Source organism: Alligator mississippiensis, chromosome 11 (genome assembly GCF_030867095.1).
Source record: "Alligator mississippiensis isolate rAllMis1 chromosome 11, rAllMis1, whole genome shotgun sequence".
Taxonomy (NCBI): Eukaryota; Metazoa; Chordata; order Crocodylia; family Alligatoridae; genus Alligator; species Alligator mississippiensis.
This window is the reverse complement of record NC_081834.1, coordinates 10885221-10913219: the sequence shown is the minus strand read 5'-3', so window position 1 is coordinate 10913219 and position 27999 is coordinate 10885221. Positions and strand designations below refer to the sequence as shown.

Below are 27999 nucleotides of genomic sequence, written 5' to 3'. Positions count from 1 at the left end.
CCCTATATGATTCAGATTTGGCCCAAGTCAGGGACAGGGATTCAATTAGTTGATTCAGATCACTGTCCCTGAGTTGACAAGGCCAAATCCGAAGATTAGATGCTGATTCAGAGAATCAGCGATTCGGGCATAGACACACCTTTAAAAGTTTTTCTGCATTCCTTGAAGTACCAGCATGGCTCGTGAACGCTGGTGGGGTGGATGGAGCGTCCCACAGGAGTGTGTGGGGGGGGGCGGGAACCTCCATGTGCTCAGTGGCGAACCTGGAAGTGGACCAGAAGTACTTCTGTTGAGCCCCAGTTCAAGTCTGGGATCGTGCCCGGTATGCAAAGGCCAATAAAGATACCAGGGGTGAAAGTACAAAGAAAGTTTATTGCTAGCAATAAAAGGTGCAAGCGGAATAATTTCACATAACAAGCACACTAGATTACTATTTCTAAGCATCTTTTATACAGGAGTTTTTGAACCTTCATAAGCATCCTTGTTTGCTGATTGGTTATAAAGGAGTGACGCAAGGAGTTCTTTACTGAGCATGTCTCTATACCTGTGTTTTAGCCATGTATCTCATTTACATACATGTATGTTTCATTAGCATACTTTTTCCCCACCTAGGGGTGTGATTTTTTTAGTATTTTAATGAGCCCTATCACCCAGTACTCTGTTTCTTATTTTGTTTTCAAGCCTCCTTTATCTAAGACTGTCTCCTCCTTATCATTGCAGATGGGCATTCTTCACATAGCATTCTCTTCTGCTTGGTCTTTGCATAGTGGTTTCTAGGTCACTCCTTACACTTCCAGTCTACTTCTGGGTCCGTCGGAGAGCACGTTGGGGGGGGGGGGGGGAGGTCCTCCGCACACTCCAGGCTTGGCGATTGGCGTACCTTCCTGCGTGCCCCCTGGTGGACGCAGCAGTGGACCGCAAGTGCTTCTGGTCCACTTCTGGGTCTTCTGCTGAGCGAGCTGGGGAGCCCCCATGCTCCTGTGGGACACTCCATGCACCCCAGCATCTCAGCGATCACAAGCCACCTGCTACTTAGAGGTATGTAGAAGAAACATTTAAAGCTGTGTCTACGTCCGAATCTCCGAATCTTTCTGAATCTCTCTGAATCCATTGGGGGCTGGGGGGAGGATTCTGATTCGATTCAGAGAGATTAAAGGGTCCTCTGATTCGATTAGGATTCAGAGATTCGGCCACTGAATCCTGGCCGAATATCCGCCGAATCGAAGCTTCGCACAGCCCTACTATTTACCCTTTTTTTTATAAATACAAGAACAAGAGGACAAATTGAAAAGCAACAGAGCTAAATTTGATACCAGAAAAATATTCTTACACGTAAATTAGCCTGTGAAACTCCTTGCTATAATATATCCTTAATGCAAAAAAAGAACAAAATGGCCATCATTGGACTGAGAATCTGGCACAGTGCATGTTTCATGGGATAAATGTGGTGGCTTAATATTCAAATAATTTGGAGGCGCTGTTAGTACAAACAGCTGAAATTTGCCTCAAGACGGCAAACATTTTGGATCTGTGGTGAGACATGTATACACAAAGAACAACAGACACACCAAGGATAAGACTGAACTTGTGAGCAAAGGAGAGTCTGTTGCTGTCTTGTTTAAAAGCGGTGGTAGTGGTGATGATAATGTTTATCAGATAAACAGTATGAGCAAAAGTAAAGGGGAAAACAAATTGGAAGAAGTAAAGGCAGGATGAATCCAATGTGCTTTAGTTTTTAATTTTCTGTGGCTTACAGTAGTCACTAATTAAAATAAATGTACATATTTATGCTGTTCTGCAAGACCAATGACTTCCCTTGGAAGGTTGTTAATGACTGGAACACAGACTTGTAGTTAGATGGTGCTGAGTTAATCTATCTCCTTTATTCCTGTTCCCTGGATGAGCTTTCACTGCTGCGACCCACATCATCTAGGCTGCAGATCTCTGGCCATTCTGGTGATTTTTAGATAATTTTGTTGTTGAGAGAAACAGATGAAAAAATGTGGGCAGTTACCATCACTGTTGGTTAGTGAATTTGATACCCAAACTTAGTTTACCTAAGTTGACTGTGGCCTCTAATACCAGACTATTATTTGCTTTATAACTATGGTGTGTGTGCACGTGGGTGTGCATGCAGGTTTATGTGGGTGTGTGTGTATGTGTGCACATGCATGTTTAATATTCCTTGGGGTATTCTGACATAAGGGAAACCCCCCAAACACAGTGGTGTCTAGATCAGCATGTCAGATATGGGAAGAGTGCAGTTCCCCCCCCCCCACTCCCACCCCCTTTTTTTAAGTACCTCTGTTTTTATTGTGGTTGTATTGTCTAGCTCTTTATAGGTTAGGAAGGATGGTGCTCCATCCATACTGTTGTAAAATGGGTATGATGCCTCTAAGTAAGAATAAGGGCTTATGATCCAAGGGCTTTTAATCAGAGGGTTGTATTGTACAAATGGTACCTCCTGGGTTGTGTTCTTTATCATGGGAACCCTGCCAGGAAATGCCTTTTGGGTAACAAAACAGAAACAAGCCAACGAGGGGCTATGGTGACTAGTCAGGAAGGCAGGGAGAGGAACATAGCGGGAAGGGAATAGAAAACCCTGTTCTTTGAAAAGCCTTGGGAAGCAGATATTATGAGCTGGTCCTATTGTTATTACCATTTGGTTTTGTTAGAATTAAGTGCATGTGTATAAGGCTAGCAGAAGCAGAAAGCACTTGAAGGAGACAAATTGTGAAACTCAACTCAGCGGTAGTATTTTATGGTATGGTATATTTAACCTGGTAAATTATGGTGTTGCCAAGTTATATAATGCTTTGAAAAGGGGGATAGAGGTTTCTAAATGGCAACTGTCAACAGAAAGCAGTGCAGTATGAGGTCCTCTGTTGAAAACACAGCACTGGGGCTTGAATATGGACTCAGTTTCTGTTTGTGCCATGGACAACTTCTCTGCATCCTTGTGCAAGTAATTGAGGGCATGCTGTTTTCTTTTTCTCCCTTTCCCAAAGTGCATGAATTCAGTTAGATCTGTGGGCACTCAGCAGCTTGGACGTTTTGGCCTACAGTCTCTGTGTACTTCAGTTCCTCAGCTCTGATGCACACATAATTCTTCCTACCTGACAGGGGCATAGCGAGACCAAATTGATTTGGACCATGGCTGCATGTGGGTATTGTACCTGCATATAACTTTTTGAGTTGGGAGTAGGAATTTATTTTCAATGAAATACATCGGCACAATCTGTGGATACAGCAATTTATGCTTGCATAAAAAGTACTTTATATCGGTGTACCTTATTATCCTTTCCATAGTATATAAGTACGTAACAAGTACATATATGAGATGTGCTAATTTCTGGGGGGCAGAGGAGGAGGGGAGGGTTATACAATTTTCAGTATATACCGTTATAATTTAAGCAGCTTAACAACATTGTGTGTATTGGCAAGCCCTTGCTGTTCGTATGGTGTTGAATCACTGCGGAGCTTGCCATAAACATGTTAAAGTAATTAAGGAAGAAACTGGTTGTGAAAGTGCTTTAAACCTGTTCCAGTTAGGGAAGCATACGAGCAGACTGCTTTGCAGATGAATTGTTTTCTTTCTTGAGTTTAAATGTCTTGTTTTTATCTTGGAGTTCAAAGATTCGGCAACTGTTCTATCATGTATTTGGTTATTGGCCTTCCATGGTTAAGTTGAACATTTAACAAGCATTTACTAGTAAACCTTGCATATACATTTTTTACAAGTTAAAGATACCACGACCGATTCCATCAGTATTTCTGTAAATTCTTAGCACTTATGTATGTATACTAAGAAACACTTTGGTATATATTCAAAACTGTAAAGATTTCAGCCTGATAGTTTGATCAGCTCTTTTTTCTTAAAGACTGCAGGATGACGTGGCTGTATTCTCTTTGCAGAATTATGGTGGTGGTTTCACTGTTGATTGCAACCAGCTCCTTCTGCACTTTTATGAAGATACTTCTATCAACAGTGCTGTCTTTTTAAATCGCCTTCTTAAGATGCAAATACCACAGGTGAATGCATTTTAATTTTCTCCCTCTTTGGTTCCCTTGAAGATGTCTGCACGTTTAATCCCAAAGGCAACAGTTCTACCCAAAGATGTTCCAAAACTACAAGGCAGCTTTTCCCCTCTTCCCCTGAAACATCCACTCACTTATCATGGGATTCGATTAGAAAGCATGAACGGAAGGGATTCTTATTATTTGCTTTCTGATTAGTATCAATTTTATTTAATGTTTTGAAAATGTTGATGTGGGCAGGGAGGAAAACACAAGCAAAAACATAAATATGTAAAAGTGTTTATCTGAGTTTTACCCACTTTGATGTATGTGGCAAAAAACTTATTTTTCCCAAGAAATACCCATTAATTTTCTTTGCAATTTAAGTTCTTTGCAATTTAAGTTCTTTGCAATACCCAATAATTTTCTTTGCAATTTAAGTTCTTTGCAATTTAATCTTCTTTGCAATTTAATTTCTTTATTAAGCTCCTCTTATATCCAGGGACCTTACAAGATCCAATATATTTGGACACTTTATTTTATTAGGATGTGATGAATATATTTTTCTAACACAGTGGCTGTGTCTATATGAGTGGTGGGCTGCACAGTTGTTACTGCACAGTTATTTAGCACTTAAATTAGGCTCAGCAAGTACTAAATGACTGCACAGTAATTGGCATTACTGCGCAGTAGCATCCCCGTACAGTTTTTTTAGATGGTACTGCACAATAGCAACAAGCTAATGTGCAGTAGCTCGTTAGTACTGCCCAGTAGCTTTGCATCACAGTTAGTGCCCGCCACCACTACTTATTGCTTGGTAGCAATGAGCTTCTGTGCAGTAGCATCTCATGTAGACATGCCCATGGAGTAGTGGTGGTTTAATGCTGGCTTGGGTTCTTTGTTTCCATGATGGACCACCCTTAGAGGAAACCATGTTCCTGCTTGATTACTTTAAAAATAAGTTATGTAATGAAAGTAGATCCTCCCAAAAGATCTGCACTGCAAGGGAAATGCTGAGAGACTAGATACTGGTACTGACTTGTCCACTGAGGGATCTAATCCAAAACCTACTGGAGCCAACAGAGACTTTCCAATAGACCTCAACAAGCTATGGATCAGGTGCTATAACAGGCTTACATAAGCAGTGTTTCAAGGCATCTACACAATTTTCTTGTTTTCTTTGCTCACAAACCAAACCTCTAGAGTAGATGGAGCTTTTCTGGCTGGTTTTAAAGTCCATCCAGGAAGTGTTTATAGGATTGGTTCTGTTTTCCAGAGTTGAATCATTTGGGTAACAGCCCAAGCTGGACTAGAGTGTTTAATTCCAAACAATAAGACTTGAATTAAATGACTTGGCTTCTTACTCGTAATCATTCCTTAGTGCCAAGAGGCCACATTTGGGATCATGGCCCAGTTGTGCTAAGCACAACCCGGAGAAAAACAGTGTCTGCCTATGGAAAAAAACAGCCTCTGCCTGAAGAGCTACATGGAGGAAGAAATAAATTCTTAGCATATAAAGATATGCCTTCTTCTATCAGTTCATAAATTTCTAAGGCCAGATCATTTAGTGTGAAATCCTACATCGTAAAAAGTTAAAGAACCTTACTAAAGGAATTTTTTTCACCATACCTAGAATTTCTACATGAGCTGTAGCATAGGTTAGAAGGTCATCTGGTATGGATTTTTATGCATGCAAGCACCATTTTTGTAGGTTTTTTTTTTTTTTTTTATCTGCAAAAAACACACACTAGATAGTGTTCTTCAGCTGTCTCCTGCCCTTTCCATATAGTCACTGGCAGATGGCATAGAGATTCTATAGTAGAAATGGGTCTTGATCAAATAAAAAGAGACCTATGTGAGTAAGAGCTGGCGTGGAAGTATGTTCAAAAAGACCTGTGGGTTGGAATCACAGATTGGTAGGGCTGGGAGGGACCTCCAGGGTCTTCTGCTCAAATCCTCTGCACAAATGCAGTGATTCCTAAATCGTTCCTGACCAGTCCAGTCTCTTGAAAACCTCATGTGTGATTGAAGCTCATGTCACTGACATGGTGGATGATGCAAGGCAAGAGGAAAAGTGATTCAATAAATGCCTCATCCAAAACTCATTAAGATTCTCATTAACTTTAGGCAGCTCTGGTTCAAGCTTGTCTACACTATATATGTTTTTCTGATTAGGGCTCATTTGATATTCTTGTACTAGCTTGAAACTAGCCAGCCCAGACACTGCTAGTAATACAGCCATAGCACTATCTTGCAAAACCCATTCAAGTGCCAAGCTTGGTTGAGATGTGTGTTGTTGCTAAACTTCCAGCAGTACTTTAGCTGGATAATTTAAACCATTTTAGGGTTATCTACATAAGCTACAATGAGAAAAGTTACCGAACTTCAGACAAACCCTAAGATTCAACTGGAAAGAACAGAGTTTACAAGGTAGGATGGTGGCATGTTGGTTATTAGGTTGTAGATGTGGTAAGTATTCAGCTTACTTTGTTTAAAAACCCTAGCATTTACATTGTTGGGTCCATTAAGCATGTGGCCTTTTATCTGCAAAAATATGCTGTGGCAGAACTAACTGCTCTTAACTTCACAGATATTTGATACCTATTTGAATTTCCTTCTTCTTAGTGGGCTTGTTTTTGCCAAACTATGCTCCCATTAATTGGTATTCAAGTGAATAGTCTCTTTGATGGCCATGGGATGGGTAGCAGGATTAAGCCTTCAGAGGATATGTGATTGGAGACAGAAGTAGATATCCTACTCTAATTTAGGTCATATCTTGAAAACTCATGTTCTGTATGTACAGGTACCTTGGCTTTTATAACTCCTGATGGTTAAAACTGTCAAAGCGGGCTCCTCCAAAGAATAACTGATGTGGGGCTTTCACTGATGGTAGCAAGTATACGGAAAGTAGTTAACTGTGTATTGTTCAGAGTCAGTGTTTCTAGAATATCTTAGGTGGAGGCTCTGGATAATGTAATTAATGTAACCTACCTGATGAGGACCAGTCCTTGTGTGGTGCTTTAGAAGTGGTATGCTGAGCCAGGTTAAGGCAATGATGAAAGTTTTAGATAGGCTGGAAAGGGGACACACCAGGTATGATACTAAGATTGCAATCCCCACCTTTCCCCGCCCCCACCTCATGTCAACTTTTCCATGAGTCAAGTCTCTTTGCTTATAGTATTTATCTAGTGAATGCTAAATAGAATAATTTGCCATTTTTGACAGAGAAGGAAACAATTTGTCTACCCCTTGCACCTCTTAATAGTGTTTGGTCCATTTCCTAACAATTTTGTCACATCATGGAGTTAAGTACTTTCCTCCCCTGGAAAATCCCACCTATCTATGAGACTATATAGGAAAATGGTTACTAATGCAGTATTTAGAAAGTTGGTTGAAAGTTGCTAGTTGAGACATGACTGTAATTCTCAATATGCATTCATTTTCAAGGCTTGACTTCTTTTCTTCCTACATTCATTTTAGCCATCCTATGAATCACAGAAAACTTTTGAAAACAGAAGTGCTGGCAGCATCCCCGTTGCAGCTATGGATTTGGATAAACAGTCCATCTGGGAATCCCTGAAGCAGAAAACAAAGCCCTTGTTACAAAATTTCAGCGGAAAGAAATCCAAAAGAAGTTCTCCCAAAATGGTGGAGAGAAGGCAGAGGCCTTCACTGAACCGACACATTAGTATTTCTGTGCCCGACATGCTGGATTTCGAGTCTTTCGCAGAAGAACCGATGTGTTCAGATTCCCACGCGTCGTCCCCCAACATCTCTAGCTGTCTTTCCACCAAGATCGCATCTCTCAAAAGCAGAAGCACCTGTTTAAAGCAGACAGGAGAGGACTGTCAGTGGAAGCAGCAGGAAGCAAGCCACACAGAGGTCAGCATTACTGAAACAGAAACCCAAGTCATTTGTGGCTCAGGATCAGAAGCTAGGCAGAAACCCAACGATGACCTCTTTGAATTGCTACAGCCAGCACAGCTGAGTGATGATCTAACAGAAGAGGTGACTGAGGTAAGAGGCTTTTGGATTATCTGAGATAAATAACCTTGTCGGACTGCATGCGGCTGCCTAGCTGACTAGGCTGTGGATGGGATGGAGAAGGGCTTATTCACAAGACGCATAAGAAAGTCATTTTACAGACCAAAATTATTTTTTTTATTTTTGACTAAGTTTTCTGCTGACACTGGGAATGTGTGAAAAGTCAGATCAGAGCCAAGGTACCGTGTTCTTGATTTGGCAAGAGTAGGGGACTTGTCACAGGCAACTTTTTGATGACTCTTGAAAGTACAAAACAATTTGTAAGCGTCTGAGCTCCAAAATATGGTGTCCTCTGAAGCGTATGCTATAATATTTTCTTTGCTACCATCTTAGAGAAAAGACAGCTATTCCCTTCCATCCACCAAAACTCAAACTGAATAATGGAGGTGAAAGGGGAAGGGTAAGTGGGTCAAACTCTCTCTGAATTTGGAGCTAATTGAAATGATGATATGATGGAGTACAGTGAAGTTGTTTCCTTCTGCTCAGATGTCTCCTTCAAGTTTTCATTACAAGATAATCCAGCTGGTTATGTGCACTACCAAAAAGGCCTTCTGTGTCTCTCCCTTTTTCAGTGCTCATGAAAAAGAGAGAAGCATCTATTTGTGGTTAGGGATAATGCTGGAAGGGGCCGTGTGATCTTTTCAATGTATTTTAGGTCTGAATTACAGCACCACCTGCTAATCCTGATTAGAGAAAGGAAATGGAAGAGTTTAATGGGGGCATGATAACATAGACACGAGGGTGCAAGTAGATCTGTCTAGTCAATCGATATTTAATTGGCTCATGTACTGAAGATGAAAAAGGTTGGAGATATGTTTTGAAAGACATTTTCATTGGGGAAGGGTTTTTGCTTGTTTAGTCTGCAGGAGAGATTGAAACAGATTCTCTTACGTTCTTTTTCCTCTTGAAGGCAGATTGAAGGCCCAGGTTCAAGTACCTGCTCTCCCTTATTCAGTGATCTTTGGTCTGAAGCAAGCAAAGCAGGGACCCGTCTGGGTCTTCAGTGCTCCAAGCTAGTCCAGCTCTCCCTCCTTCTGATTTCAAAATGGAAAAGCATGGCTTTGATGGGGAAATCTGCTGTTAATTAATTTGTAAACGAATGTTCTGACGGTTTTATTTGAATACAGAATGAAAACACATTCTGAAATGTCTAAAATGTGTTATGCAAATTGTTTTTAGCTCTGCCCATGAGGTGTTTGTTCTGAAAAAACCTGTGCTCCTACAGCTGAATCCAAATTTGAACCCATTTTAGAGGCAAGCTAGGACAAAGGCATTGGACATAGAGGCTGGGAAGGCATTTTCTCAAGGCAGACATTACCCAGGAACAATGAAATTAAAATGTCTCCTGTCCTAAGGTTAAGAATATATAGGAACCCTGAAATGTGCCATCAGATCTAGCTCCAACTCTATTGAAATAAATGAGAGTTTGGTTCCTAAATATCTACTTTACTTAACCATTTGCTCCTTAGTTTAGTATGTGGTCTGGCACACATCTGTACGTGGGAGAAGTCTGCATAGCTGGTATTCTGCGGGGAGGCCGTTCCATATTTCATTTCCCAGTCTACTGTCATGAGCCCATGTGTTCTCCAACTTAAGAGACAAAAATGTTCCCTTGTACATATAACGTCTCTAAATTTTAAAAGAAACAAAGAAAACCTGTTTCTTGTAGTTGGGAATTTCTCTTCACAATGAAGAGGCACACATATTTCAGACTGAAAGCAAGAGGTAATATCTCAGAGGTCTGAACTCCTCCAGTATTTTAAATGATTACATTGTTAGTTATTTCTCTCTTCTTCCTTCTGGAACAAACATCTAGTCCCACAATCCCAAACTGCTCGTCTGGTTCACCAGCTCCCTGCTTGTTCTCCCCTTATTCCATTATCATTAGCTAGGACTGACATACTTAAGAAGTAATGTCAACTCATTGCTTTATAATTTGTGATTTTAGAGTTGAGATGACTTGAGCTCAGTCAGTATAGCTGAAGTGAGCCCAGTGTAAGCACATGTTACACTGGACCTTTTCAGCCTCCGCAAGAGAAGGTTGAGAGGCGACCTTGTGGCTGCCTATAAGTTCATCACGGGGGCACAGAAGGGAATTGGTGAGTATTTATTCACCAAGGCGCCCCTGGGGGTCACTAGAAACAATGGCCACAAGCTAGCAGAGAGCAGATTTAGACTGGACATTAGGAAGAACTTCTTCACAGTTCGAGTGGCCAAGGTCTGGAATGGGCTCCCAAGGGAGGTGGTGCTCTCCCCTACCCTGGGGGTCTTCAAGAGGAGGTTAGATGAGTATCTAGCTGGGGTCATCTAGACCCAGCACTCTTTCCTGCCTATGCAGGGGGTCGGACTCGATGATCTATTGAGGTCCCTTCCGACCCTAACATCTATGAATCTATGTATTCTAGGAATTTGAATCATCAGTCTAACATCATTTATACTTTTGATTATTCCACTGGTGTTCTCTTAATGCTGTAGACAAGTCTTTAAACACAGAGAAATTGTCAATGGGCATCACGGCACTGGTCTGTCTAATTAGGACAGTGGTCGGCACCAGGTACTTTAAAAGGAACATGCAAACATGTACTACAGTAGGCCACAACAGGATACTTTGTTTCCGAGAAAAGCTTCCTTCCAACCTCTACTAAATTAAGGTTGGATAGAGAATTTAGATCCTTCCAATATTGTCACCTGTGCATTTAAGGCTGTTTTAATATTTGCTGTTATCATGAATCTTGTTTGATGCTGTGAATGTCTAACCGTTATTGTAATCTGCCTACAAGCTCAAAACACAATAGGGACAACCCTCAAAGCAAAACATTTGCAAATAGAACAAGGAGGTTTTTTTAGACTTTTTTTCCATATTTATTTTTAACCAAGACTCCAGTGTGTGCGTGTGCGTGCGTGCAGATGTGTAATTTACTCAAAATTCTCAACATTTTCTGTCTGTTCTGCCAGAAAGCTGCAGTGCCAGAGGTACACCACAATGACTGTTGTCTTCCCTAATGCAAACGACATAAGAACAGCTTTGAAAACATGACAAAGGCTTTCTTGCTTCTTCTGTAACCTCAGCTTCATTTTCCTTGTCATGCTGTTTTGGGGTTGGGGTGGGGGCCAGAAGGAAGTTGGGTTTTTTGAATATGCATGTAGGGTTTTGTGTGTGTTTTTCCCCCTCAGAGCTGTCCTACTATGTGTCATTTATCCATTTCCTGTTTTGTCTTTGGTCAACAAGTATTGTGTGATGCATCCATTGCTCTACCTGCGTGTGTGTGGTTGTGGTTTCATGCTAAGCTCGACATTTGCTGTTGCTTTGAAATATTATTCAAGAACCACTGGCCTCAATAACAGCCATGAAAGGTTCAGCTACCAAAGAACTCTGGTATCACTAGTTTTTAAACTTTCTGTGTCTTTCTCTCCCAAATATGATTTTCACCTCCTTTTAAAAAAAAAAAATCCTCAAGTATCTGGGCATATTTCAAAAGAAAACAAGCAGTCTATAAAATATGATGGCAAACAAATACTCTCTGTGAATATTTTTCACTTTCTGAATTTTGCCTCATTCTGGTTTGAAACCGTCTGTACTTGCATCTATCTGTATCTATCTGACATGTTGAGATTGTGTGTGTGTGTGTGTGTGTGTGTGTGTGTGTGTATATGTGTGTGTGTTTTATATTTATCTCTGTGCGTGTATGTGTATATGTATACGTGTGTGTGTAATATATATGTATGTGTGTGTGTGTGTATGTGTGTGTATAAATCATTGTGTATGTGTGTGTGGATATATATTTGTGTATGTGTATATATGTGTGTGTGTGTAAAATATATACATATGTATGTATGTATGTATGTATATATATATTTTTTTATGTGTGTGTATATATATATGTGTGTGTGTGTGTATATATCTAGATATATAGATATCTATATATATATCTATATAGATATATATCTATATATATATGTATAAATATTTTGTCTGATTTGGATGAAACTTGCAGGGGTTTGGGTGAGGCTATTAGGGGAAGGAGGAGGCTTCATTTTAGGGAACCACTATGGGTTCTACGACCTCTGCTGAGAGCATGAAACATGCCAAGTTTCAAGAAGATCGGTTTAGGTGTTTGGGGGTAACTGCACCACAAGCTGTTGACAGGCAAAACTCGAGACATAGATGACCCTGTGTGTGCTAAAGCGCAGCGGGCTGAAAACTGCAGGGGTGGTGGGCCCTGCTCAGGCCACAAAGCCTGCTAAGTTAATAAGTTAATGAGCAATGATTAACACCTACAAAACCACAAACTAACGAGAGGAAATAATCAATACAGACAATCAACTGCCCCAAGACAGACAGTTGCTCAAGTACCCATGTCATGAGTTTTGCCTGTCAGCAGCCCCAGAACCCCCTGCGCCTATCTCCTTGACAGCTGGCAGGCTTCGTGGCTGCAGCAGGGGCTACCATCCCTGCAGCTTGCACCCTGCTGCACCTTAACGCACACAGTGTCACCCATGGCACGAGTTTTGCTTGTCCACAGCTTGAGGTGCAGTTCCTCCCAAACCCCTGCACTGATCTTCTTGAAACTTGCCAGGCGTTGTGGCCTCACCAGGGGCCACCACCCCAGCAGTTTTCACCCCCCTGTGGTGTAACACACACATGTGACATGAGTTTTGCTTTTAGGAATTTGGGGTGCAGTTCCTTCCAAACTCCTGTACCGATCTTCTTCATTCACTCAACAGGAGCTATGACTCCTGCAAGTTTTATCCAAATAAGACAAAAAACAACAAAGTTATATATATTTAATTGATTTCCCCATTATACCCTATGGCCATGTCTCTGAGGCGGCTCCAAAGCTTCGGAGCTGTTTCGGCCAGATCGAAGCAGAAACCCGGTCTGGAGCTCTGGATCGATTCCTGGCATCCAAAGTGGCCAGATCTAAAGCTGGATCGAAATCTTCCTATTCACACAGGCGTACTATTTCCATGGCTGGTGCACGGTAGTATGAACAACACTACTTGCCTTTTCTATGATTCCCTGTCTTGACTAATTATCAATGGCACCATGAGCTAGGACTGAAAAAAAACTTTTGATTTTTCTATAAACTTAAAGACTATAATAGAACAAACACTTTTAGCTTTCCTTTTGTGGCATTCAAAATTTACCACCAAATGGCTAAAAGAACAGTTTTCTCTGTAAGTTTTGTTTTGTTGCCCTTTTTAAAGTAAAGTTATACTTTAGAAAGGTAAATGAAGCAAAATAAAGGACTGCATTGTAGTGGTATTCCCACCAGTGCTAACTGTTATAACTCCTGTTCTTTCAGTGGAGTTACTGTGAATGGACATTAGTATAAAATATGGCAGGGTTTAGCATCTAAGAATTAGGCAGTACACTATGTTCTGGTTTACAAGGAGAGCGACAGGGGAAAAAATAACTATATGATGCTGATTTTATTTTATTTTTTTATGCAAGTATAAGAGGTCAAATTCTACAAACCTTATTAGGTCAAAATTCCTCCTGATCCATAGGAACTTTCCCTGAGATCGATTCAGCTTGCTATATCTATTAATTTTGCACGTGAAGTCCATGTCTAGATGATCTTAATTCTCTGTACCATGGACATGAGCCTCATGATGCTCCTCCGGTTTAAGCATCGAAACTTCATTGACTGCAGTGTAGTTATTTAGAACAACAAAGTTTTAATGCTTCGCTTTAGCTATGCTATGATGGACTTTCAGGGACCCTTGTGAAATCTGTATTTCTCAGAATAATAGCAATGCATGTTATGTTGTACAGAAATCAAATGAAATCTATTTTCGTTATCTAAAAAATTCTGTAGAAATGTGTTCTAATGGTTTGCATAGAATGGAAAATATGCAATACGCAAACAAAGGTAGAAATAATCATTGGAGGGCACTTGGTTTAACATAAAAAGTAGGAAAGCAGCAGTTTCCTTTCTCACCCTTCCCTCTTCTCCACTATTCTTTGATCCTGCTTTTTATGTAGGTTAAAACAATTTGTTGGGAGGGACTTCTGTGAATATGGCTGTTGGTGTCTGAAGGAAATTTCTTGGAAGCCTTTTTAGTACCCTTGATTGACTTGTTATGCAAGCTAGTCAGGAAGGTCCAAGTCAGGATTCCCGCTACAGCTGTAGCTCAGCTCAGAGGTTTATATATGGAACCTATTATGTTGCAGTATAAGATGGTGATTTTTCTCTGCCTTTAATCCATGTTTGCCATGCGGCCAAGTTAGGGTTTCTGTGGGCATGTCTACATGTGCATTTACACTGGCTTAAATATACCGCACAGTAAGTGGGAATAGGCCAGTGTCTACATGTGCAGGTGTTAAAGCGCATTAACTCTGTGTGTGGACTGACTTGGGACTAACTTTAGTCCCAAGTCAGTCCACACACACTATCTTACTGCGAAGTAAGACGTCTACACATGCATTACTGTGCAGTAACTAATTGATGCAAGTTGGCATGTCACCATATTTACTGTGCAGGACGAGCATGTATGTATAGATGTGTGCCCATAATGTGCAGTAATTTCAGTTACTGTGCAGTAAATGCGCACATGTAGACGTGCCCAGTGGGAACTAAAACTTAATCATTTCTGCTTATCACACCAAGAAAATCTCAGTTGTAATGTTGTATTACCATATTTCTTTCAACTTAGTATATTTTATATTTTTGAGGAGGAGTAAAATTGAAAAAGAGGGATTACATTTGTAAATATAAACATAGAATATGTCTATATTGCTTCTGTCAGCTCCAGAAGCCACTGCAGAGAAGTCCTCTCTACCCACCCACATCAGGGCCATAGTGCCAAACTGGGGAATTGGGCCATGAAGACACCCTGAGGCTGTCCGCTACCGCTGTTCCCAATCTCGCTTCCTCTGCCATGCAGAAGTCTGAGCAGAGGAGGGTACCAGCGGCCAGGGGTAGTCTGGCCTGCAGGTCCTCTTTTATCCTTCCAGAGAGCTTGTCCATGGGTCAGTGCCTGGTACGCTCCTAGAAGACAGAATGGAGGCTGTTGGTGCAGACAATGTGACCTGGGCTTTCTCCTGTGCCATCTCTCTTCCTACGTGAGCAGAAGGTCCAGGCTGTTCCATTATCATAGAAAATGGTGAAGTACAAATGCAGTGATTTCCCCCCCTGCCTTTCCCCTGCTTTTCTTAACAAAGGATTTTTCAGTCTGTTTTTAACTTGGCAACAATCTGCATTCTCCTCTTCTGCCCTTGAGAAGTTTTGCCCAGTATCTGCCGAGTTTGAAATTTAACAGCTGATCTTTTATTTATTTATTTATTTTTACTGGAGCATAACCACTCCTAAAAAAAATTCAGTGGAACACATCAACTTCTTGGGCGCACATAGTTATATCTGTGCAAAAGTGACTTAGACTGACATTATTTATTCTTGTCTGTATGAGGCAAGATATTCTGGTAAAGCAGAATGGTGTCCATGCTAGAATGTTTGCAACACGTTTAAGTATAACAGCAGATAGTTAAAGTGGTTCATATTTTGTAGGTACACAGGATTTTATAAGACAAATGCTTGTGGGGAAAATGGTTGAGAGGATACAGGGGAGGTTTTGATCCTGGGAGCTGTGGCGGGGCCATCAGCACTCTTTGGACTTGTTAGAAGACCTAGAGCAGTGATTCTCAATCGGAGCCCTTGCTGCAGCCACGCCACATTAGCCACGCAGTCCGGATGCCACCCAGCGTTGGCATTGTTAGGTGGGCAAATATGATTCACAAGATGAACCCAGAGATTTCCAATAGGAATTCATTCAAGAGCGTTCTGACCTGTCGTGGACTTTCCACATTCTTTGCAATAGAATGAAATTACTTTATCATTTTTCTGTGGTCAAAAAGCAAGTGAAAACTAAGAGCTGCCATTTTCCAAGGGCTGCCTTGAGCTTAAAGAGGGGGAGCTTAAGTTTAAAGAGATTGAGAACTACTCTTCTGGAGTAATTTAGCTGCTCCCATGCTTAGGATCCAAAGAAACACTTTGTATGTTTAGGCAGACAGATATCATTACGTGATTTTCCCCTGAGATTTTTTTTCCTACATGAAAATTCCACAGAAAGAGTCTCACACTTGAAGTTGGATGGGTTTTCCAACTCATTTCAATAGAAGGAAATTTATTTTGTGGACACTTCCTGAGAAGTGCTAATTAGGCAAACTTATTTTCACTCTAACTTAAGCAGCTTGTGCGTCTGTTTGATATTTTTGATTTCCAGACCAGTTGCTGGAACTTCTAGGAAAGATGCAAAACTATTTAGTTTTAAGGATGTGTTAATATACATGTATAATATTATGTATGTCATATAGCATATATTTTATATATATTACAACAATGTAGCAGGTATATATATCTATATAGATCTCTCTCTATCTCTAGATATAGATCTGGTAAACTTTTATTTCATAGAATGGCAAGCATCTGAGGACATGGATGGATGAGGCTGTCATATTAATTTCTCATTGTTTAATTTTTTTTCTTTAAAATTTTACAGGACCCATGTGAATTCACAGACCTTGAATCTTCAACAGCCTCTCAACTTTTTGATGAGCAAAATGTAAGTGTCACTTTAACGTGTTCTGACTTTTCAGTTCTCCCAGAGAATCTCCTTAAATTAAATTTTAGATTCAAATTCTTGGCCCTTTATAGATGTAGGAAATGCTACAGTCCCGATCTTTGGGATGGACATGATGTAAGACCAAAGCATGTCAAAAGGACAAAAGCATTCTAGAAAACACATTTTAATGATAATATGCAGATTTTGCATCCCCACCACAGTTTTGATATACCGATGAAGGCTCTTTCATCTAGCATTCTAAGTTAATCACCCAGGAAAAAAATACATCTGTACCAAATCAGGGCTGGATTTACACATAGGCAAATTAGTCACATGCCTAGGACCCTAAGCTACAGGATGACCTAGTCCTTCTTTCCATGGCAGTGGCATGGCCCCATCTACTTCCCTTCCCTTTCCCTCCCCTCCCTTGGCCTTGCTGCCACCGTGGCTGCTTCCTAGCAGTGACTCCTAGCCCTACTCCCCGCAGGCGGTAGGGCCAGGCTGGGGAGGGAGAGGTCTCAACCAGCCTGGGGCCCATGAATTTGTTTGCCTATGGCCCACTAAAGGGTTAATCCAGCCCTGACCAAACTGCTTAATAACTTGGACAAAGCAAAAGCATCATATCAGTGATTGATGAAAAGCAATAAGCTAAGTGTTCAGTTACTTTTAAGGGTCTGAGAAAATGGATGGAAGGCAAACAGGAACATAACTTGCACGTGAAATAGTCATTGTATTGAAATATTTTATGGTCTTAAGTGATCAAGAGTGACATAAAACATTTCCTGGGCTGTATGACCTCCAACAGGTCTAAAACAATCTGGCTTATAAAGCACAGGGACTGTATCAAAAAGACAAGGGTAAGTTTGACACTTCTTCACAGGTGTGAAGTACATTTGTAAACTTTGAATTCAGGTCTGCAATTGTCACATTTAGCATACTGGTTCTTCACGCCCCATTATCTTTAACAGTGATATCAGTGGATGTTTTAACTGAGATGATGAAGATCACCGGAGTGCTGATAGCATCTAGAGTCTTTTAACTGTGATTAGGTTTGCATTATGCTATATACGTCACAACTGCAAGACAGAAAGTCCAGAGAAACGTGATTCATTGAATGCTACTTGGAAATGAAAGCTTTTAATAGATTTAATAAAATCAGATTGATACAGACTTGGACAACTTACTAGAAGCAACCACTGTACAATGTATTCTTCACTGTAACGGGTCAGTCTTGTTTCATGACCCAACCTTTATTATACCTTTTCTCTACTGCGTATATGTTCTGGTGATGTTATTACAGCTGTGATGGTTCTTATTGAAACAAAGAAAATCAGTTCCTCTTACACGAGAGGAGGTATTTTTTCTCCAAAAAACTGCATAATTAGGGTTGCCGCAGCACAAGAGCAGGAAATGAGGCCTGTGAATCTCGTCTCTGCAGAACTAGAAAGCATCTGTTTACATTGGTACTTTATAGGAAGTGAAACTGATGACTTTTTTTTTCTTTTTCTTTTTTTTTTTCCTTTTACAGTCGCTTGAGGAAGGAAGTGATTATTTGAGTAACCTTCCTAGTCCCTTTGCTTACCTACTGACTATACATCTGAAAGAAGGCCGTAATCTGGTTGTCAGGGATCGCTGTGGTGAGCCATGCCTTTTATGTGATGCGCTGTTGGTTTTTCTCTTTTTTTAAAGACTACAGGCCAGCTTCTCTTTGTTCGCCTACTTCAGTTTTCCACCAGTTTAAGTCCATAGATTTATTATTTCTTATGGTATATCCTGGTCTCCCAGGCGGCGAGCTGAAATGTTAAGTTACTTGTTATCCACCCTAAGTACACAAAGGAGGGACAGGTAGATACACACTCGTGCTTTTACTTTGTGCATAGTTTCTGCGTAGTTTTATGATGTGAACGTGTAAGGCGCTTGCTCAGTCATCCTCGTTGAATGTATGATCTTCTTCCCTCCTGCTCAAAGCCCCAGTTGTTCTACTTTTAAACAATTCTTGTTGACCAGAGGATGTTGTGAAATGAATGAAATGAAGAAACACAAGTCATTGCTTTCCGACTTGCAGATAAGGCATTTACAAAAGGAAGATTTTTTTTTAATAAAGTCTAGGAAACATGGAAGGAAAACAGTTTGCGGTGGAAAGGCAGAACCGAATCATTACAAAAATGTATTAAAGACAAGGTCCCAAATACATAAGGGTATTTCTAAGTGCCACCGACATGTCATTCTTTTCTATAAGGTAGAATAAGGATTTTATTCTAGAGAATATTTCTAGAGAATATTGTTTCAAGCTACTTGAGAAACCAATGAGGTTTTATTACATTTTCATTTTAGACAGTAGACCAGACCTTTTCTGGCTGTGAGTGGACATGATGTATTGTCAGAGTGCTTTTCCCTGGGATCTGTTTCCTAGGGATGGGGTGAGAATGGCTAGCCTAGACCCTCTGACGTTCCTAGGAGTCCTCCTAGGTCTGCTGACATACAACAGTAAAAAAGAAAAAAGTCTCGTGCAATTTTTCTTTAATTGCCTTTAGTGTCTCTTTAGGAGGCTCTGTATGAACACATTTCTGAGGAGGGTCTTAATGTGGTTGCTGGTTTGTGGGACGATACCAAGAGGAATGGACAAGTAGCAATCACTTAAATGGGGCCTTAAACTAAACAGCCAAACCTCAGGGGTAATAAGAGAATTGCTCTATTGAGCAGCTTCCTAATTGTCAACAGAATAAAATACATTTTCTTTACTCTATTTCAGTGGAATTCAACCTTTTGGTCCCATGGACCAGATGAGTGGTGCAAGGCTGGTTTGTGGGCTGGATTGGACCTTGCACACCAGATTGAGTCCTGGAGCTCTGGATTGCCTCTGTCTGGTCTCATCCAGCAGGATTGGGCTTGGGGGCCCTGGGGTGCCTCATGTGGTTGGATTGGACCCTGTGCCACCCCTGCCCAACCCCTTGTACAGCCGTGCGAGCATTGTACAGTGTGCAAGGCCACAGCTGGTAGGGCTCTTTACAGACCTGTGGGGAACCCATTGGGTGGGATGACCTGGCACCAGGGGCCTGATTTGGCCCACAGGCCAGGGGTTTAGCATCTCTGCCCTATTGCATTGCTTGGAGGAGTGTCTCGTGTGTGTCTGGCAGGGAGAGACTTAATAAAGAGCTCTGAACTTGCCTGCTCCAATGCAGGGAGGGTTTGTGTCCCATGCGAAGAGCTGTGTAGGCACTTGTACCCCAGAGGGCCTGTGACGTTCAATTCTTGACTTAGTGAAAGGAAAGCTGGACAGATGCTGTGAAAGCAAGTTAACTGATGGGTATGAACATGACTGAAAACATGGCAGGTAGGTGCCCGATCATCTCTCCTGGATCTGAGCGATCAGTACTTTGACAGCAGGTAGGGGTCTTTGTCATTGTTTTTCCACTTACACAGTTAGCATTAATTATACCTTTCTGTCCATTGCAAAATGCCTGAGAAGTTTTTTTGCTTAGAACTGGTGAAATAGGGCTACATACACGGAGAGAATGGGGAGGTGTTGGAATAGCACTGGGGTCTGAAAAGGCATGTGGGAATAGCAGGATATTTAGTGATTTATAGGATGGATTTATATGCTCATTAATGTGCTCCTTTATTATTGAGGTATTTTCTGATCATTGGGCTTTTTCTTTTTTTTTACACTATATTTTGCTCTCCTAGCCAGGGGATAAACTTCTTTCCAGGAATATGCACCCTTCTCCATCCATGTCCTTGCATCCTGAAGGTTTAGATGTAAGATAGTTTAAAGCCTTTGGTTTTTAAACAGAACAGAGTGTATTTTTGATAGGACAGCAATTCCCCAAGTTAACTAGGAATCCACACGTGCCAGGAAAGTCAGGGCGGTTCTGTGGAAATGACTCCCATTGTTAGAGGAATGCTTCCAAGGAAGAGACGAGATGCTGTTTGTTTCAGGTTGTGATGTCTTGAGTTGGATTTGACTATATTACACAACTTAACCCAGTGTAATATGAACCAATTTTAATGACAATTCAGTGAATAAAAGCATTTTGGCTGGCTGCTGACACTATATATGTGTCAGAGACTGTGTATGTAGCCCCTATAGCAAGAAGGTACTTTAGAGGGTGATTAGAAACGAGTATGCACAAGCTAGCAGATGATGCAATGAAACTCCTATTGTGTGTGCACACGGCAGTACAAGAATCTTAGTATGTCACTGCTGATTTCTGCTTCTTTCACCATAATATCTATATGATGATCCCGTAAAGTGTCTTACATGCTCAGATGCTTATTCTGGTGGGTGTCTGTAGTGATGTTGTGCACTCAAATAGGGTGTCCTTGTGAGAAATTTCCCTGAGCTAGACTGTAGCTGCTTTTATCGGAGAAAAGATGGGTATTTCAAGCACCCTTTTAAAAGCGAAAGATCCTGGGCATGTCTTTCTCTCTGACAATAGGAAACTCCAGAGACAAAGGCCTTTCTGCCAAGAGGTCCTGACCCCAGCCACTGAGATCTGGCAGCTCAAAGTTTGAGTAGGACACAGCAGTCCTAGGGAGTTTTAGACAGAGTGAATGTCAGTCCCCGAGGGTTTGTCTATGCTGCATAATGAAACGTAGGGTAGAGAGACCCGAGTGAGCCTGGGTACTGGAAGCAGTCTACTCATGACAGCATGAGGTTCGGGGGGTTTCTAGACTTTGCAGGGTGAATTAGTCCATGTTAAGCGCTCTGCTGCTAGACTGTTTCTGGGACCTGAGCCAGCTCACTTCATAAGCTAACCTGGCTGTCCATGGCACATTGCAAGCTGCAGTGTAGACAGGCTAAGATCGTGCACTCGCTTTGTAAGGACAGTCAGTTTGGATGTAAAATAATTCAGTGGCCAAAACAACACTGTAATAGAGTCCAGCCAGTCTTGTGGGAAGGGGTACAGGGAGGAAGGGTGGCTTAGTGCTACAGGTGTTAGCCTGGAAAGTGGGAGACTTAAATTCAGTGCCCTCCCCCCCCCCCCCAAGTTCTGATATCTTATGTGACTGTGAGCACTGTCTGCCTCTATGGGATCCAAGGAGGAAGCTTGCACCAGATTAGTCTGTGGATTCCTCTACCCCCATCCACATCGGTGTCACGTTGGTGCTTTGGACACTGTATAAGTGAATGATATATTCGAGGGGGGGCTTCCAAGAAAGCTTCCAGGGGAAGTGGGGTCAATGGGGGTCAGGCCTGGGTGTAGGCTCTGTTTCTGAACTGTACAGGTGAGGGTTTTTTTCCCCCCCTAAAGCCTTCCTAATTTCTCCAACCACAATTGAGTTACTTGCCCCTGCTTCAGGGTTGCTAGCTGTCTGTAAACTTACAGACACTCCATAAAATCCACCTTAAAAATACCAGTCTGTAAAACACCCTAAAAAAAAAATTGCCCTTTGTAAAAACATGGCACCGCTGCTGCTTTAAACTGTTCTAGGGAAAAAGCTGGAGCAGTGTTGAAAGACGGACAGAGCGCAGCAAAGCCACCTTCTGTATGAGTGCAGGCACGGCACCCTGCATGCACTGCATGAAGTCTGGTCAGGGCTTTGCTTACCAACGACTCCCCTGGGTCCATATGCTTGTCCCCTGCCTCTTAACAGCTGCTTGCATTGAAGGCAGGGGGGCAGCTGGGGAGAGCTGAGGCCCAGGAGTGGGGGAGGCAGTAGGGGTCCATGCAAGAACAGGGGAAGTGGGGCTGACAGGGGTCAGGCCCGGGAGTGGGCTGTGTAAGGCAGCATGGTGCAGGGTATAGTCAGGGGTGTCAGGTTATGGGGTGAGTAGGGGACCCCTGTGGTGGGGGTAGGAGGGTGTAAAACACTGCTGAAGTTGCACAGGTCTGCTAAGCCAAGAATCTTTTTTTTTTTTACTGAAAGTACAAATACATGTCAGTAAAAACAACCCCCCCCAAGGAAAAAAAAAACACAAAAAACCCCAAGCCCCCCAAAACCTAGGTTAGTTAAAAAAATAAATAAAAAAATAAAAATAAAGGGCATCTTATCAATAAAAATTAATTCCTTGGGCTAGTAACCTTGCCCTGCATGTGGAAAGGACTCTATGCACGTGTACCAGTGAGCAGTCCTGAATGCAGTTACTGGATTCATATTCATACTGGGGTGGGTTTTTCAGAGAGCTTCTGAAAATGTAAAGCTTTCAGTTGATTTTAAAGTGTGCCAGTCGATGCAGGAAAGCTACCTAGCCACCCACACAGTGCAGTCAGAGTGCCCTGAAGCTTGTCTAAAATCTCTCCCAACTATACAGTTGGCCCAATAAAAAGATATCATATAAAAGAAAATGAAACAAAACCCCTTGCCTTAAGAATACCTGATATTGCTGTACCACCGAGGGCCGTGTTCAGACTTGGGATCCTATTGTACATCTAATGGAAAGTACCAGTGACCAAGGGCAAGCCTCACTTGAAGACTTCCTACCTTACCTGTTTTTTTTCTCCTGTCACTATTATATGTGAAATAGAAACAGCTTTAGATACTGTGGGTGTTAGATCCACAAAGCTTGAGTGAGGTGCTTTACCAGCCTCTCTGGCTTAATTCAGTTAATTAAAAAAAAATGGTAGTGTCTTTGCCTTAAATCCATGACAGTGTACTTTAATCAATCCACAATCACTGACCAATTCTGGATAATAGGGAATCCATCAACCGTTACACACACAGTACGTGGAGCTATAACGAAGAAGAGCGCACAAAATTGATATGCACAGACATTATCACTGAAGTGAGACCCCCCCCCCTTTCTCCTCTTCATACGTCTGTTAAAAGTTATTTGTTGGCCAACTACAAGCTTAGATAAAGTTACCACGGCCTAAACAGAATGGGCTGCAGCGAAAAGAAGAAAAACCGTGTGGTTGGTGCCCTCTTGCGGTCATTTTAAATGCCTCAGTACTAAGATAAAGTAATAGTGTACGGTGCATTTCTGTAGCTCTTATGATACAACTTCAAGCATTTTATCGAAATGAACTAATTTAGCTTTTTCAATCCCTTCATTTTTACTCATTCTGCTACTGAAATGAAGCCCTTTCTTCAATGAGATGCAGCAGTCACTGGTTTAACAGTGTCCAGCAGTGAGTGCTGCAGAACCATTTCTAGCAAGCCGTAAAGAACACTGCAGTGGGTTGAAACTTGGCTGGGTGGAGCCGTGTTTATCCGGGGCACTAAAGTTAATACATTTAGTCCTACCAAGAAGTATCAAGGGTTCTTTACAGCTGCACTATTTTATATCACTCTCTGTTTCTAGATGAGCATTTTGTCCAGAACAGTTAAAGAGAAAGTGTGCTTACCTACTGAATCAAAATATGCCAAACTCAAAGTTCGTAAAGCATCAAGAACTTCAAATGGGAGTGCCAATTTGTTGTCCAAAGCACAATCACAAAATTGCCACTGCTTCTTTCAGGGTGAAAACTTGTTTCTTCATGTGGCTTTTCATTTGCTGGCTGTTCTGCTTCCCTTCTCTTCATAGAGCCAGTTGAGAGTCAGTTAAACACTATGTCAGAAAATGCCTGCTGGCTGAAACCAAAACTTTTTGTGGGAAGGTACCAGTCTCAATGAAACCTTCTTTAATTTGCATAGGTTTTCTTATCTGTTGATGGAATTTCTGGTTTAAAATGGGTGGAGAGAAAGCAAACTGCTTTCACGTTGTTTAAATAATTTGAATATTAATTGGGTAACAGAGAAACAGAGGTGTGGGTAGGACTCTCCTCCGAGATATGAGAGACTCCAGTCAAGGCATTGCTCCCACAGTTGTTTGGAAAGGCTGCCGCAGAAAGGACACCCATTCCAGAATAGCCAGGAGCCTGATGGTCATTTGGGGCATTCAAGATCAGATTCCTGATGAGTCTTTGACAAAGCAGAAACTTGACCTTGGGTCTTTCAGATTCATGCCCCGTTCACTGGGGTTTTCTCTTGGGGGAGGAATATATCTGGTAAAGGTTTCTATTCCTTTTAGAAAATATGAAACATAACCTGAAGGAAATATACTTCTACATCTTGCTTGCCAGCAGGCAACTTCAAGATAAAAAATATTTTTTCAACCTTTCTCTGTGCCTAACCAGGACAAAATGAACTATTCCAAACAGGAGACTTTATCACACCTTCAGCTCTCCTGTGAAATATGAAGTTTCATTTCTACCTAGGAGAACTTTTACAATCTCTGCTCTCTCCTATGCCTGATGAAGTTTGAGTGTACCGGGAAGCTTGCAAATAAATAAAATAATTTGTTTGCAAATATCTAATTCGTCTAATAAGAGGGATGACCTCTTCCACGAGTTTTGATTCCTTTTATCCCTTCTAAATGCATAAGAGAAAAGTTCTGCAATCTCAGAAGTATGATAGGACAGGAGAAATGTTTCTGATCACTTTTAACTGCTGGCATTGGAAATGGCTGATGCTGGGAGCTCCAAATTGGACTCAACAGATTCACCTACTCCTTGCAGCTCTTGGACTCTCTCTGAACTCTCCAATTATTATGTACTTGGATATTCAGCAGTAAAACATTCATGCAGCCAAAGTCAAGTTGGGTGTAACTCAACCACCACTTGAAATCAGACCGGGGTAGATTTGCTTTTCTCCTTATCTTTTCCAAGGTCTTTTGTTTGTTTCTCTCTTTTCCTTCTATATTATACTACATGCCAAGCTATACTTTAATTTACTACATACCAAACTATACTTTAATTAATACTATTTAATACTTTCCAGTTGCCAGCACAAATGTCCTTCTTGATGTAATTGCTGTTCCTCCCTCTTATGCCCCACAGAGATGGGTTTGTTGCTATTTTTCTTTCCCTCTTCCTACTGCTTGGGGAAACTATGGTTCTTTGCAGGAGGGAAGTTTTCATCCACCAGTAACTTGATTTGTTTTGTGTGCACAGGCAGCAAGTGTGGAGTCTTGCTCAGCCTCGAAGAAGAAAGTGCCAATGAGCTTCCTATCTGGATTAATATACTCCTGTCCCCTGGATGTTTCGGGAAAGAGAATAGTTTAGTTGCAGCCATTTTAAGAATGGAGTCAGACTCCTTCCTGCTCATGGAAGCAAGGCTATTTTTTTTTCTTTCTAACCAGGTCTGTAATACCCCTCCCTCCTGCCCCATTAGTACTGGATTTAAGACCCAGATGCCTTGTTCCAGCCGGACCCAAAACACAGCGACCAACCATGACCTTTCCATTCGATAATAGCCACATTTTATTAACACTCAGTGATAGCAGATAAGAATAATACAAACAGGTCTATTGCTACCAGTCCCAGAGCTGTCCCAGAGTCAAGGTACATCTGGGCAGTATGCGAGCTACACCTAAGGTTTTCTCTTGAATGTCAGATGTCAGCAGTCTGGAGGTCAAAGGCCCGCCTCTCGTGGGGTGGATGAGATGGGCCGGTAGTATGCCTTCCGTCCGTGGTGGCCTTGGGCTCCCCTTTAAGGAACCCTTTGCTGCTCTGAAATCTTTCTCATCTCTGAGGACCAGGGATCTGGGATTTCCATTTCCCATGGAAAAAACAGAGAAAAATGTGGATTTCTCATTTTAATGGAGAAACCCATGGATTTTTCAGTTTTGCGAACTCTCTGCAGGCTGGCATAGTTCCAGCCTGCAGAGGGGCCGGGAGGCAGCAGGAGGAGGGCAGTCAGGCAGGGGCTGCCATGTGCATGAATATGCACATGATTGCCAGGTAGCTTGGAGAGCAGCTCCCAGGTAAGTGGAGGTGTGATTGAGGCCTCCATAGGGAGGGAGGGAGGGTGTTGGACAAGACTGGGGCTGGGGTTGCTGCTCAGCTGGGCAGTGCATGGGACTTGGGGCCTGGGGATGCAGTGTGTGGCTGCAGGGCCTCAGCAGGGAGCAGAACAGGGCCACGGGCAGCTTGTCCGGGGGCTGAGGGTGGGGCCAGCTGCTGTGCACGTTCCTGGAGGGGCATGGGTGACCCGTACCCCCCAGATCTGTACACGGGGCAGGGGTGGGTGCATTTTGCCCACTGCAGGCTCAGGCTCCCCACCCTGCTGCCTTCCCCCAGGGCCTCCACATCCTAGCAGGTGTGACTGGGCACTGCAGGGAACAGCAGGGCCATGTGGGGAAGCTGTTTGCCACTGCAAGCTCTGTGCTGCCCTGGTGAGGTGTCCCCTGTGCACGTGGCAGCAACAGGGGCAGTAGTGCAGGGTTGTGCGGCAGTAGTGCAGAGTTGTGCCTGTCACTGCAGCCACGTGGGCAGGGGACACATTGCCATGGAAGTGCAGAGCTTGCAACAGCAAGCAGCTTCCCTGCAGTACCCCGCTGTGTCCTACAGTGCCAGGTTGTACCTGGCCTGTGTAGGCCCCAGGGGAAGGGCAGCAGAGTGGGAGCCTGACCCCGCAGCGGGCAGCCTGTGTCCATCCTGTGAACAGATCTGGGGAACGTGGATTTCCCCCTGCCCCCCTGGAGTGCATGCAGTGGTGGGGAGCTGGCCTTGTCCTGCCTGAGCCTCCAGCATACAGGCAACAGGAAGTAGGGAGTGGAAGCTGGGATCTGCTTGGCTGCAGCAGCAGCTGCTGCCTCCTGCCAGGGGCAGGGGACTATGGACCCAGGTCCTTGGCCCCATAGCCCTGGCAGCTGGCGTCCCCCTCCAGCAGAGGACTGTGGGTGGTGGGGGGCAAAGGGTACCAGCAGGGCTGTGGGGGGGAGTGAGGGGCATGAGTAGTGCCAGGGAGCTGGGGGGGGGGGGGTGGGGAGCGAGGGGCATGTGGGACTGTGGAGGGAGTGAGGAGCCTTTCATTTTAATTACGGATTTTGAGGCTTTTATCAGAGAATGTGATTTTTTTTTTTTTTTTTTTTTTTATCCGTGAACACCAGGATCCCTGCTGATGGCTCTTCATCTCTGAGCATCATTGATTGGTTTTCCTGCGGTTGTCACACTGCCTACATTCTGTCTTGTCAGCATATTTCTCTGTTTCACAAAACTGTCACATGCACACATCTTAATTTGGGCTTTTAGTGGTTTTTCCTAATTTGATCTTTTTAAAGAAAACTGGAAATCCCAAGGGCTCTGCATGTTGGCACTGTGACTTAATGCCACTTTATCTCTTGTTCTGGAAGAGTATGGTACATGTCTTCAATTTCCCAGCCTGGCTGTCTGCTTGCTACTTGCCTGTGGTCAGACACAGTGGGCCTTGAAGGAAACTGTCACAAACAGACTTTTAGAAATCAGTTAACCCTTGCTGTTGTCCTGGACTACTGTTCTAATGCAGTATCTACTACACCTACAAGCCAATTCCCAAAAGCAAACCTCTAAATACCATTTTTTAGCCATCACCCCTGCTGTTCTTCCCTTAGCCTCTGTTAAAGCTGAGAGGCCCAACCTAACCTTGTCTGGCTTGTAGAAACTGCCTGGACATACCTTGTGAGTTCAT

The 27999-nt window shown here is 42.5% G+C and overlaps 1 protein-coding gene across 2 annotated transcripts in view; it reads left to right on the top strand.

Annotated features, from left to right (window-relative positions):
• Window positions 1-27999, top strand: part of MCTP2 (multiple C2 and transmembrane domain containing 2) — a 179250-nt gene that overhangs the window by 31104 nt on the left and 120147 nt on the right. For both annotated transcript variants that reach the window (XM_014606094.3, XM_006268225.4), the window contains exons 2-5: window positions 3916-4032; window positions 7498-8034; window positions 16564-16626; window positions 18155-18263. In XM_014606094.3, coding sequence (XP_014461580.1) covers window positions 4018-4032; window positions 7498-8034; window positions 16564-16626; window positions 18155-18263 — 724 coding nt within the window. In that variant the 5' untranslated portion in view covers window positions 3916-4017. The remainder of the gene's footprint in view (window positions 1-3915; window positions 4033-7497; window positions 8035-16563; window positions 16627-18154; window positions 18264-27999) is intronic.